The 14,290-nt window shown below is 32.0% G+C and overlaps 1 protein-coding gene and 1 long non-coding RNA gene across 4 annotated transcripts; one reads left to right on the top strand and one right to left on the bottom strand.

Moving 5' to 3' along the window:
- The first annotated feature begins 1,706 nt into the window (after window positions 1-1,706).
- LOC105787247 (uncharacterized) lies at window positions 1,707-3,438 on the top strand. Its single transcript, XM_012613657.2, has 2 exons — window positions 1,707-1,812; window positions 2,532-3,438. Exon 2 carries the CDS (start codon window positions 2,558-2,560, stop codon window positions 3,329-3,331), a length of 774 nt encoding a protein of 257 aa, XP_012469111.1. The 5' UTR covers window positions 1,707-1,812; window positions 2,532-2,557; the 3' UTR covers window positions 3,332-3,438.
- Window positions 3,439-5,587: 2,149 nt separating this feature from the next.
- LOC105785317 (uncharacterized) lies at window positions 5,588-7,287 on the bottom strand. Of its 3 annotated transcripts, XR_001130905.2 has the most exons (3): window positions 6,910-7,273; window positions 6,746-6,802; window positions 5,588-6,001 (listed from the first exon to the last, which is right to left on the bottom strand). It is a non-coding gene; the product is annotated as an uncharacterized LOC105785317 (long non-coding RNA). The 3 variants fall into 3 exon arrangements; XR_008196991.1 differs by having other exon boundaries at window positions 5,588-6,826; window positions 6,910-7,287; XR_008196985.1 differs by having other exon boundaries at window positions 5,588-6,802; window positions 6,910-7,287.
- Window positions 7,288-14,290: the final 7,003 nt, after the last annotated feature.

Genomic DNA, 14,290 nt, shown 5'->3' with positions numbered 1-14,290 from the left:
GATGTGAGTGTATAATTTTATAGGTAAAATAATTTATCTAAAATTATCATAGTGTCAAAACAATGAAAAAAAGAAAAAGAAATTAGAGGTTTTAAGGATAAGATGATACATTCACAAATAACACTTATCAAACACAAGGAAAAGGAATAAATATCACAAATTTCAAACAGCTAAACACCTTTGATATGGCAACATCTATCTTTTTAGTACATACATACTATTTAACATATCACCCTCTTTTACATCCGCTGTACCAAATGAGACCTTAATGCTAAACTTACCTACCGATATCGTTTTTCAAGTATGTCAATCTGCTAACAAATGCTGTTTGCAAAGATACATTGAAAGCCCAAGTTTTATGGTAGATTGGCCTTTGAAAGGGCTAATAGTTGTTCACCGTGGGTGTGGGGGATTGAAGTTGTTCTTAAGGATATCAAATTGCAGTCAAGCAGCCGTTTGGGTTGATCCAATGACTAGTCAATGTTGAAATAAAGATTTTACATCAAATGTTGCAAAGCAGACTTGAATTATAAAATACATAGAGATGATGATCATAGACTTCTTTTTTTCAGATAATAAATTCACTATACAATTTCACAGTACAGCGCGAGAGTGAAGTTTGGAAATTTTTAAAGGGTTCAAATTTCAACTGTAATTTTCTTTTTGTGGGGTTATAGTGTAATTTTATCTTTTTTGACGAGATTAAAAAGTAACCTTTTCAATTTTGAGAGACCAAAATACAAATTTATCAATTATAAAGGATTGAAAAAGGGAAAATTTATGCATTGAATTTCCACTAAAATACACTAAAAAACATAACAAACATACGCTCAATATATTCCTCAATCCAAACTGATTTGTGAAAGACTTGATAGTCATTTATATCTTCAAAATATCCTCCAAAACCAGCAAAGTAGGAGCAACTACGTTAAAACCTAATCAAATAAGGCACTTTGTTTGTAATGAATTATGATTGAAAATTGAATTACAAATCTCCGTTGAATCATTCATCCAATATTTTAAAAAGATAATATAATTGATGAGTTTCTAACGCATCCCATAATAATCATACAAATATTAAAGAGGGTAAAAGTACTCCTAGAATATATTTTGCCTCCTCTATTAAAAATATAGGTAAATTAGTCTCTGTACGTAAGTCAAAGAGTAAACTAGTCATTCTGTTAAAATTTCATCATTTTTACTGTTAAAAAATGATCTATGTGCATCAACATAACGTATATGTGGCACACCACATATCACAATGTGGTTATTCCATCAAGCACGCCAGATTTTAACAATACGAGTAAATGAAATTTTTAATAGAATTTTCTCTTTGATCTAATGTGTATCCACTAATTTGTGTATTTTTTTAGTGGAGAAATCAAAAGACTCTATGTTACTTATCCAAAATAACAAAATCTTCATTCACTATCGTCAATGCACGACTCTTAAGATATCCAAATAACCACCAACAAACATAAAAGGCTTGGCTGTACTACATATATATATTTATAATTTTTGAATTTGGCTGGCAGTGGTGTTCAATACAAGTATTTAATTTCTGAAGATTCCCACAATTCCTGCACAATCTTTATTTTATTTCATTTGGACATAAAAGACAAAAGAAAATATGTATAGTTTATTTCATTTTCACGTGAATATATATGTAACTTATTTTTTTCTTCACATGGATGACAATATATATTGAGAGAGATGGGTTTCAATAAGAAGAAAGAAGCAGTGGTGATGGGATTATGGGGCGCTTTGAAGTATGATTTTCCTCTCTTTATTGCTCTCAAGCTATTCAAGATGGTAAGTCTGTTATTCATTAATCCCCAGCTTTAATCTTCTTTCTTTCTTTCTTTTTTTATGCTTTTTCCAATGCAATTTATTTCTTCCATTTTTGTGTATAGACAAAAGAAATGAAATGAAATGAAATGAAACAAAATAAAATAAAATCATAATTTTCAAGAGATTACTTAATACTGCTTTTAGATGATTGAGTCTTAACTCGATTGATATAGGTATTGTTGCCAATGCATGAGAACGTGAGTTCAAGTGCATTGAAACGCATTATTCTCCTATTTATGGGTAATTCTAAGCATTTTGTCAAATTTTATTATAATATTCTTTTATTTAAAAAATGAAAAAGCAAAGTACTTTTATAGCAATATCCGTTTCTTTGTAAAAGTAAATAGATATTAGTGATTTTCAAATCGAGTTGGTGTCCGGTTGATTTGTAGCACAAACTTAATAAGCCTAATATAAATATAAAAGTAATTGTTTTACTAAAACATGAAAAGACAAAAATACCCTTATATTAATCTTTGTTGCTTTGTAAAAAAGAAGGGTATTTTAATAATTTCTGAACCGAGTTGGTATCCAATTGACTCATGACACCAACTCAATTAGAAACTTAATATAAGTATAAATTTTAACCTTATAAAAACCCTAGAGAAGATTGTTTGAAACTTGACATGAATTCAAGTATATTGACAATTATAAATGTGATAAGTTGGGCTTCTTCATAGGACTTCAAGTAAGGTTATGGAAAACGATGTGCACAATCACTATGCCAACCAAACTCGCAGCTTTTGCATGGAGATTATGCCAATCCATTCTACACCACCTTTTCTCAAATGGCCCCCATTGGTTGGAGTTTGTATCACCAGAGATAAGCAACGAAGATTATGAACGGCTACTTACCATCCTATTGGCGTTATGGTCCGCTAAGAATGGCAACTTGATACCGGAAAAGGATCGAAACGAGAAAGAAAACCCGGATTTAGACCAAGCAATGATGTCAAAACCGACCGTGTTCCCGACAAAGAATCGGTGGATTCCACCACCAATGGGTTTACATAAAGTGAACTTTGATGGAGCCTTTGATGGTGATGGAAAGAAAGGAGGTATAGGCGTTATAATTAGAGACAATGAAGGGTTCGTTTGGGGAGGTGCGGCCATTAAAATAGATAATGTAACGGAAGGGAACATTAATGAAGCTTGGGCGGCGGTGAAGGCTTTGAAGGTGGCGCAGGAAATGGGGTACCGCCGGATTATTTTAGAAAGCGATTGTTTTTGGGTTTTGAACATTTTGTTAATGGAGGATGTTGATGATGGGTCATACATAAGATGTATAGTTGAAGAGGGGAAAAGGGTGATGGGGGAACTTGAAGAATGTTATTTTCATCATATTGAAAGAGAAGGGAACCATGTGGCTAATTTAATTGCTAGACATGGTGTTATCATGAGTGAAGGGGATTTTTATTGGAAGCATGACTATCCTAATTTTATTCATCAATCAATCATGTGTGACGCTATTAATTTATAATTATGGACCCCCCAACACTTTTTTTTTCTCCCTAAATTTGAATTTACAAAGCTTCTTCAATGATGTGGCTGTAAATTAGAATAGGCCAACCTAAGCTCAAAAGTTACTTTTTAATCTATATTTATACACTATACATAAAAAAAAAAAGTCCAAACCCCTAAATTTATATTTAATCACTATATAATTTGATATGCTATCAATTAATTAGTTCAAATAGTTAATATTGTTAGCTTTTTTATTACAACGTTATTTGATTATATATAATTTGAATGTTCTAAGGGTCTTATAAACTGACAGTTGATTCTCATTTCTTTTGAGTTTACCATTTGTTTTTGTTTTTTTTACGTTATAAGGCAGTGGTCAAATTTTAGTTTTGGCCCATATACTGTGTTGAAACTTGATATTTAATTAATTTTGAGATAACTTTTCATTTACTTTTGTAATTTCATTAGTTAGTCTAAAGAGTTAATATTGTAAATTATTTCAATCAAAATGTTTACGTCGGTTTTCCTTAAGAACTATGCTCCAACAAAAATATTTTATCATGACGAGCTCAAATGAGTATTTTAAGAAAAGTCCTCATAAGCATTTTCAATGTTATTTTATTGTTACATGACTTAATATATATTTTTACTTTCAAAATGTCACAATAGTAGATTTAATAGAAGGATTTCGACGGTAATAACAACTGGTCCTAAAATTTCATATCCCAAAAGTAAAGGGATAATTTCTTGAAAAATAAAAGTAGGCGGTCTAAATTCCAAACAATCAAATTATATAGAAACTTAGAGCATATTTTAACCTTCAAATTTTCTTATTTTCCATTTTCTTTACATTATAGAAAAATGACAAAATATCAGTTTTGGTCCCTCTGTTATGTTTAAATTTGAGATTTAATCCTTATACTTTAATTTCTAACATAAATTGGTCTCTATTTTTATAATGTTTATAATTAGTCCAAATAGTTAATATTGTTAACTTTTCAATCAATATGTTTTGTGATTAAATAAAATTTGAAAGTAAATATTAGATTCGAAAAGAAGAGGACTAAATTCAAAATGTATGAAGTGTATAGACCTTAGAGTATATTTTAATTTTTAAACTTTCACTCAATAATTTGGCACAAACATATAATCAACCCTACACGAAGTGTAGGTGGACTATACCAGTTTTATATATAAAAGGAAGGTCCTTAGGGACTTCAATAACACGTGTCTATTTGCATTATTTTTCTATGATGAGATCATGGTAAAATATCAATTTTGATCCCTCAACTATTAACATTCGAGATTTAGGGCCTTCCTTTTGTTTACACATGTATGATTCTCCTTTTTCTTTACATCATAGTAAAAATGTCAAATTTCATTTTTAGTTCCTCTATCTCTATACTTTAATTTCTAACATAATTTGGTCTATATATTTTTACAATATTATTAATTAGTCCAAATAGTTAATATTGATAACTTTTTTATTAAAATGTTATGTGATTATATTTAATTTGAAATTAATGGTATGACATATCTTTTGCATTTGCCTTTTTTTTTTTTAAATTACATTATAATGCAATGGTTAAAATTTAGCTTTGACCCCTATACTATTTTGAACTTGAATTTAATCCATATATTTTAATTTTTAACATAACTTGGTCCCTCTACTTTCAATTACAATGTTATGTCATTGTAACACCCCAAAACCCAACCCAACCCAACCCAGAAGTTTTGACCAGATTTCAGAGGTCACATTGGCCCAAAACAAAACAATATTTACCTAGCTCATGTATCACAAAAATTCCCGTAATTAACCTAGCTCACATTTCCAATCATTAATTTTATCGTAACTCAAATAAGTTTAAAACCGAATTACCAAATCCTTATTCGATTTGCAAACATTTCAGATTTAACAAATTGTTACTCGAAATTTCTTGCAGCGGAAAACCATCATTTTTCTATAATTCGCAAGTTTAACATTAAAAAATTTGAGTGTTTATTTAAGCAAAACAGTTTTAAAATTTATGCTCATGCTCTAAACACTAAGGTAACTTAAACTGAAAATAAACATAACATGCACGAAATCGCAAATTTAGTTTCAATTAAAGAATATGTAGCTTTCAAAAGTCCGGTCCAAATTTCATACCACTCCGAGACCACCAGTTCGCTGAGTCCAGGACCTAACCTGGTGAATTACCTAAAAAGGAGTAAACTACGGCAGTGACAGAACAAGACAACGAACACAAATAATAAAACAGAGTCGAACAGATGTTTGGAATTAAAATTAACTTAATCATAACATTAACAGAAATCATAACAGTTTGACGTATCACATTATCATATCACATAACGAATATGCAAAATGTAATCACGTGAAGTTGCTCTCACACTTGCAATTGCTTAGCTCATTTCATAATCAGACAATCATAAGTGAAGTACTTACTCAAAAACAGAACAAATATAATTCATACACACATGTACCAGTCCCAATATCAACCTATCTAGCCTCTACACACCATTTTCAACCATCTGTCACACACCAAATAGGGTATACTAACCCTTTCCAACCTCTACACATCAATATATGAGTTATGGTGGACCCATCCAACCGAACACACCTTATTGTGGTCATTTTCCACTCGAGTTATTATGCAGTCAAGCTGCTAATATGATTGCGATATCCCTGCCATATTTTAATAACGCAATAATACTGCCAAATCAAGCTTCCTTCTCTTCAAACAAAACCCAAACCCAAATGCAGATACGAAATGTCATACATACATAGTAACATATCATGCTATAGTTATAATTCAGCGAACAAACTTATCACAAAAACAACATACTTAAATCACACATGTTCCCAAATAAGAAATCAGTAGCCCACTTCACATATATGCACAATGTTTACGCACCAAAACAACAGCAAAAACCAACCACATATGTGGCATTTTACGTACTAAAAACAACAACAACTAGGCTCATATATGCATCATTAAACTCATCAAAAAGCAGCAGCAGATGTGCGCACATATGCGGCATTTTACTCAACAAGAACAACAACAAAATGTGCACACATATGCGACATTTACTCAACAAAAATAGCAGCAAAATGTTTATTACAACGGTAGGGTATTTTCACGAAAAATCAACATGCGAACAACAGCCCATTCCAGCACAAAATGACAAACAACATCGACATATTTAGTGTAAAATTAGTATACAAACACGGCATGGTAGCTTGATATGACTTAAGTGCAACACACATATGATATAACTTAACGAAGTCCCACACTCCTACAGAGGTTTAAACGAGCAACGGATTTCTCGGGGACCCAAACGAGTCAATTTGCGAATAAAGAGTGAAAACTGCAAAAATTGAACAGGACCACAAAACTCATCCCTAATTACTAATGTTTGAGAAACACACCTGAAATATGCTATTCCCAGCACCAAGAATCGACTGATTCGTCACCACCAAACCGAACTGAAAACTCAATTTACACAAGTACTAAAAAACCAAGAAAGTTTTCATTTGCAACATAATAGAATATTCCAAACACAATTGATAGAAACCTAAACAACATTACTTACCCCTAAAGATCCTGATTGAACGAAACAAGAACACAAACAAAGTCTTGAGAAGCGGAAATCGGCAAAAATTCTTGTAACAAAAGGAATGACTCAAAAATAGTGAAACCCTTGCAGCAAGTGAGCAGTAGCAACCAAAGAAAAAACAACAAAATTAAGAATCAAGAAGAAAAATTAATGGCAAAAAGGAAACACAAATTTAGAATTGGAAAAGAGAGAGAGTGACTGACGTGAGAGAGAGGATGAGAAAATGGAGGAACGTGAGCAAAATTTTGGGATTTCCTAACCTTTCTCTAAATTAGAAAAATAAAAATAAATAATTTAAATAATCTTTAACAAACCAATGAGATTTGTTTTTAAAGAAATTAAAATAAAAATAATTCCCACTTATCACACAAGAGGACTTGAACACAATACCTAAAGATAACTAATACTTAACCACCAAATTACTAAGCTCATTAAAACGAAGAAACTCACTTAGAGGTCCTTCCAAACCATTAATCCTAACCAACAAGTCTTAATTCTTCTAATCCTAATTTTGGGTATTACAATCATTTTTTTTAACAATATTATTCTAACAAAAAAATTATTTTATCATGACGAGTTTAAATAAATAAAATTTTAAGGGGACAAGATTAAGTTATATATTCTTTACGGGGTAAGGCTCAGGCACTGCTTGCCCCTCTCCCATTACGCCTAGAGATAATCTTATTTGATTATATTTTGTTACATAACTCATAACATATTAAGCAATAATTAGTTTTTGGCTTAAGGGTGAAAAAAACTTTCAAACTTTAAAAAAAAAAACAATTAAGCTCTTTCTTTTTTTTTTCGCACTCAATTGAACACTTGAACTTTCAAAATGTATTAAAAAGACCCTTAAACTTCTTCAAGAAAAGCAATTAAGCCCCTTCTTTTTTTTTTCACTCAATTGAGTACTTGAATTTTAAAATGCATCAAAAGACACTCAAAATATTTCAAAAAGCAATTAAGCCATTGCTCTTATTAAAATTAGAAAAAATATAAAAATAAATTTTAGAAAAATTATTAAAGTTTAATAAAAATATAAAATTTATTAAACATTAGAATTTTTTATAAAAATCATAAAAAATAAAAATTGTAAAACTTTATAAAAATCATAAACAAATTAACGACCCTTAGTTTTTTTTCAATTAAAGTCATCATGCGTAGCAACACAACGTGACATATGGCAAAAATGATAAAAATAAAAATAAAGAAAAGTTATAGAAAAATTATAAAATGCTTCTTTTGGTACGATAATTTTATAATTTTTTTACAAAATTTATATTTCGTAACATTTTGTATAATTTTCTTACGACTTTATAAAATTTTAAAATTTTTATATTTCTATATTTATAATTTTTTACGATTTTTATAAAATTTTACAAATTTTTTCTAATTTTAATATTTGAACTTTTTTATTAAAATTTAATAATATTTATAGCTTTTATTGATTTTAATTTTTTATTATTTTTAATAAAAAAGGGGCTTAATTGTATTTTTGAAAAAGGTTAAGGTCTTTTTGATGCATTTTGAAAGTTCAAGTACCCATTTGAGTGCAAAAAAAAGTAGAGACTTGCTTTTTTTTTTTGAAAAGGTTTGAGGGCCTTTTTGATATATTTTGAAAGTTCAATTACCCAAATAAGTGAAAAAAAAGCAGAAGCTTAATTGTTTTTTTTTAATTGAGGGCTTTTCGCACATTTAAACCTTAATTTTTTAAACAATAATTACTTTTAATAATCTATATATAAACAGAATACATTGCTTTATGTAGAAGTGGTTAGCTTAGGGCATCTCTTCCTTATTTAGTTGGTTGGATATCCATGACATTTTGCAAAGTCAGTTTCAAGTTAATTTTATATTCATACAATATTTATTTTTACTTATAACCCTTCTACAATATTTAAATTAGAGAAAAATGCGTTTAATAGAATTTAAACCCATGTCCTATTGATTGTTACAATAGTAACAATATGAACTAAGCAAATGCTCAATTGACATATATAATATACTTCAAATTAAGCTATAATTAAATATTAATTATCATTGATTCTATATGATATTATTTATTATATTATCTTAAAATAAATTTCAATTGCGAAAGGAAAATACTTTTATTTGTTTCACTCAAAATAAATTTAAAAACAATTTAAAGAAAATTTTTAAATAAGAAAAATATTTTACCATAAGAAAATATTAGTTTTTCTAGAAAATTAATCTATTTTCTAAAACTTATTTTTAGTGAAGTAAACACAATTTTAAAAAATTGTTTATTGATTTAATTTAGAAAATATTTTATCACTCAATATTTATTATTTTTATTTTAAATAATTGTACATTTATTCGCAACTTGATTTACAATCCGTCTTGATCCTTTGCAAAATTTTGTTTTGCCTAATTTTAAATGTACATAAAAGATTTGGTAATGAAAAAGTTATTTTCTTTTAGTTTTAAAATGATTCGTGTTGACTTACAAACCAACTTGAAATCTATATACCTAATCTTAAATATCATAAATTTAATTTTTTTATTAACAAAAAATTATTACTTCATAAAATTTAATATAGAATAAATTACAAAAATATATTTGAAAGGCCTCGCATAAGCGGGGATAAAATACTAGTTTATTATTAAATTGTGTTGCTAATACTTATGTTAACTTATTATTGCTAATAGAACTTAAATTAATTAATATATGTTAGAAATGGCAAATGTTTCTGGTGGGAGGCCTAGTGCCGACGTTGGAAGAGCAACTAAGAAAGTGAGGTGGAAATCGGAGGCTCCTTGATAAGGGGATGATCCGACAGTAGATGATGATGGAAGACAGGTTTGTTCTCCGAGCAAAAACCCAATCTCGTATAAGGAGTCGCTAATGGGTAGTAAACTTGATTCAAGGAAAGAGAACAACATGGAAAAGGGATTTGACTTGAAAGATGGGGACGTGATTACAGAGGTGGTGGATGAAATTCTGTTGATCACATTTTCGGATCGGGTTCACCAATTTATTGAATGGAAAAACCAACTTATGGATTTAGAAAATGAGTTTTTCCTGGTTCGATTTCATGATATTGATGACTACAATAATGTGTTGGCAGGAGGTCCCTGGGTTGTTTATGGCAATTATCTGACGGTGAGACCCTGGTCGCCGAACTTCTCCACCACATGTACTGACGTAAATGTTCAAGTGGTTTGGATATGCTTACCAGGCTTACTTGAAGGGCTCTATTCAGAGGTCTTTATTTGGGCTATTGGGCAGACTATCGAATTGATTATCAAGTTAGATATCAATACAAACCTTGCAAAGAGGTGTCGATTTGCTAGATTAGCGACATGTATCGATCTATAGAAGCTATTGATTGTGAAGGTGAGAATCAATGGTCAATTATAGCAGGTCGAGTATGAGTCGTTACCGAACATCTGTTTTCAATGTGGGTTGTTCAGCCATAGTTATGACACTTGTGCAAGCACGAAAAACCAACCATTGATTAAGAAGAATGTTTCGTCGAGAACCATTGGGGTTTCATCAGATATTTAGAAATGTGTGGAAGAAGAGGCCTTTGGCTTGTGGATGTTGGTTGAGAAGCATCGTCGAAGGAAAGGTCGAAGCTCTGGTGATGCTAAGAGCGATGATCAAGATGCAATCAAGGAGGGTCTCGATTTTCTGCTCTTGACAAGGAAAGTTAATTGGTCCAGGCATAATCTAGGGATAAGGGGAAGATATGGTGAAGGAAAAATTAATTGCTCCTATTGGGGTTTTAAATGCCAAGAACTATGGGACTAATTTGGTGACTATGGGTGTTCATGGAATTAAAGAAATTTGGGGCAAAATGGGAAGGGAAAAGGATTAGTTGGGTCGAAAGTCTTGAAGTCAATTAGTTTGCATGGAGGATCGTCTAGCCTAAATAGGCATCAATTTGACAATGGTTCTACCACAATTCGAGACCAAATGAGTAAAGTGATTGACGGGGGGTTTCCAAACTGTCAAATTATTAGAGCATCTTAACGTTAACAATCACCATGCTGTTTGGTTTGGTGGTAGTGATCACGCTGGGGTTTTATCAGGTAAAGAATTGTTAGGCAAGATGGTGGGTAAGGAAAATAGCTTGTTCTATTTTAGTGCTGGTTTCGTTGCAAGAGACATGCCGGAATCAAGCTCTGCAAATTCTGTGGAATTAGTTGAATGAAGGAAGAATATACAAAGAATCCATGGCCGCTCTATAGTCAGAGACAATGGACATTGAGGTAGCCATGACAGAAATTGTGGATGGGTTAGACAGAGGTCCTGTTGGTACCAGTTCGTTCGTCAATACATCTATGGTAATCGAGCCGGGTGGAGGTATGAATTCTAGTAGAGTCGAATTTAGCTCTTGATTCTGTGTTGTAGTTTTTACCAATTTTATGTTGATGAATACAAAGCTATTTTTTTGGAACTGTTAAGGCGCGAGACATCCTCGCTTTCATAATTTTGTTTCTAAATATAGGAAAGAAGTCTGTCCGGATATTATCTGTCTCTTTGAGACGAGGAATAGTGGTGATCGTGCAAATAAAATTATTTCTCAGATTGGTATTGATAGATTTTTTCGGTTGAAGCTAATTGTTTTCCAGGAGGGATTTGGATTTTATGGAATGATTCAATTATTATGGATATTTTTTTGTTTTAATACCCAGTTTGTACATATACGAATTAGGAATATGCGTCCTCAAAGTAGAGCTCTTTACCAACAAGTCATCAGGATAAACTTAAAAAAAACGACTGGTTTGTTCTTTGAAAATATTATTAACCAATCTCTGGTAGGTTGCACCTGCGTTCCTCAACCCGAAGAGCATAACACGATAGCAAACAAGCCTTCTTTCGTGACAAAGGCTGTTTTATTCTGATCTTCTAGAGCTATGGAAATTTGGTTATAACTTGAGAATTGATCCATAAAATTCATGAATTTATGGCTCGATAATGCATCTACCAACCTATCGATCGAGGGTAAAGGAAAACTATCCTTCAGGCACGTTTTGTTAAGCCTGGTGTAATCAACGCACATTCTCCACTTTCCATTAGTTTTCTTCACCATCACAACATTTGATACCTATTTTGGGTACACCACCTCCCTGATGAATCCCGTTGAAAACAGCTTTCCTACTTCCTGCCTAATGACCTCCACAACCTGTGGAGCAAACCTTCTTCTTTTCTATTTAACTGGTTGATCTCAAGAGACATGTTTAGCTGATGAACAATCATTTTAGGATTTACACCAGGCATGTTTATAGTTGACCATGCAAAAACCTCTACATTCTCTCTCAAAAATTGAACCAAGTCCTCTTTTTCCTCTTCTACCAACGCTGATGAAATCCTTACTAAATTATCCGTGTTATCATAGAACAATTGCAGAGTTTCTGCAACCTTTGCTACTTCTGGTTTACGAACTCTTTCCAAACTCCTGAAATCTAAGTTATCAAAATCTAAAACTTAACTAAGCACTTTTGTCTGTTGTGAACTCTGACCTTACGGTACCTGTTCACGTGTTTGCTTGACTGGCAACATATGACACTGTTTAGCTATTCGCTGGTTAGACTTCATAAAACCTATCCCTATTCTAGTGGGAAACTTAATCTTTATACAAAAATTTGTAATCATCATCTTAGCCATTCTTATGATGGGACTCCCAAAAATGGCCTTATAAGCCATTAGATGGTCTACCACAAAGAACTGAACATATTTCATGGTGGTGTACTCGCCATCCCTCAAGGTAATAGGTAGAGTAATGCATGCATTTACCTTAACTAGATGGATCGCAAAACCATAAAACGGGCTCACTCTTCTCAAAGCTTGCTTCTTCAGTCTTATCTTCTAGTATGCATCCTAAGTCAACACCTCCACAACATTGCCAATATCAACCAAAATTCTCTTCACCTCAAATCCAGCTATAGTTGCTAACACAACCATTGAATCATTTCATTCTTCATCACAAATTGAATCTTCATCCTTATCATTAAACTCTACCTTCCAGTTTTCTTGTTGACGTAGCCTCTTCGGTGAACTAATTGACATTACACTTCTGATATGAGCCTTTCTTTTTGTTTCGAAAGTCATCCATTCTTCATTTGTACCAATTGTAACATGTATTTTACCTCTAACCTTTTTTTACACTTGTCAGCACCCGTGAACTCTAACATGACGATGTAGCATCTTGAGCCACAAAATCTTTTAGCTCGCCATTTCTAACTTCCTCCCCAATAGCATATTCCAAAGAAAAGCAACCCTCGATCTTATGTCCTCTGTCATTGTAAAAATTACACCTGTCTCTTGAATTGGTTATTAATTGATTGCATCACATGGATGGAAGGCTTGACAAAATGCCTAAACTTTTAACCTATTTAAGAATGTAGGCACGTGTTGCATTTAAGGGAGTATAAGTTTCAAACTTTCCATGAGGAACATACTGTTGTGTGTTTAGCTTGAGGTCTTTGAAATGTCCTTGGTGATTTATTCTGTAAATAGTTCCTTTAGTGTCCCCCACCTTGTACATGTAGACTCTGAGAAGGAGGACCCTGATGACTACAAACCCCTTGTCGACCTCGAAATTGTCTATGATTTCTTTAAAGAGTATTGCGAGCTACCCTATTAATTTCCTCTACTTTAGTCAACTTATGATCCTATCATACAAATTGACCAAAATCTGTGGCCATTTTAGTAAATGGATATTGCACGTGCTCATTTTAGTTTCCCATGATAAAGGCATCAATAGCCCATTGGTCCTCCAAATTTTTTGTATTAAACGTAACTGTATGGAATCAATTGACATAATCTTACAAAGATTCTTCATCCCTCTGTTTCACCGATATTAATCCTATAGGAGTGTTCATTATTGTTCTATGGGCTTAAAAACTTTCCAAAAACATCTGGCCCAGTTGCGAGAAGCTTTGAATAGAGCCCTGCGGTAATGAAAAATATCAATATTTCGCACTTCCTCTAAGAGTCGTCAAAAAACTTTACATTTTGTTGTATCAAAAGTCCTTAGCACATTCATATATTCATTATATTGCATAAGATGTGCTCGAGGATCCCTTCTTCCGTCGAACATTTCTTTTGAAACTTTAAACTCAGTTGGTAGGCTCACAGTTGCTATTTCAAGAGACAATGTGTTGTTAGAACAAAAAAACCAGTCTATATCTTGCACATCAGGATGCAATGCTCACACATCTCTACGCAAAGCATCCATTTCATTCTGCCATGGCTTTGTATGTACCCCTACATCCTCTTCTTAGGTAACTGTGACACAATCTTGAAGATTGGAGTTACTAAATTGCATCTTCCTCCTCAATTCTTCGTCCTGTCTTAGCAATTCTTGTTGGAACACTCGCTACTTTT

The sequence above is a fragment of the Gossypium raimondii genome, chromosome 1 (genome assembly GCF_025698545.1).
Source record: "Gossypium raimondii isolate GPD5lz chromosome 1, ASM2569854v1, whole genome shotgun sequence".
Taxonomy (NCBI): domain Eukaryota; kingdom Viridiplantae; phylum Streptophyta; class Magnoliopsida; order Malvales; family Malvaceae; genus Gossypium; species Gossypium raimondii.
This window is presented reverse-complemented; position numbering and strand designations above follow the sequence as displayed.

Coding starts and splice junctions, on each gene's coding strand:
- LOC105787247 (XM_012613657.2), top strand. CDS start 2,558: ATGTGCACAATCACTATGCCAACCAAACTCGCAGCTTTTGCATGGAGA.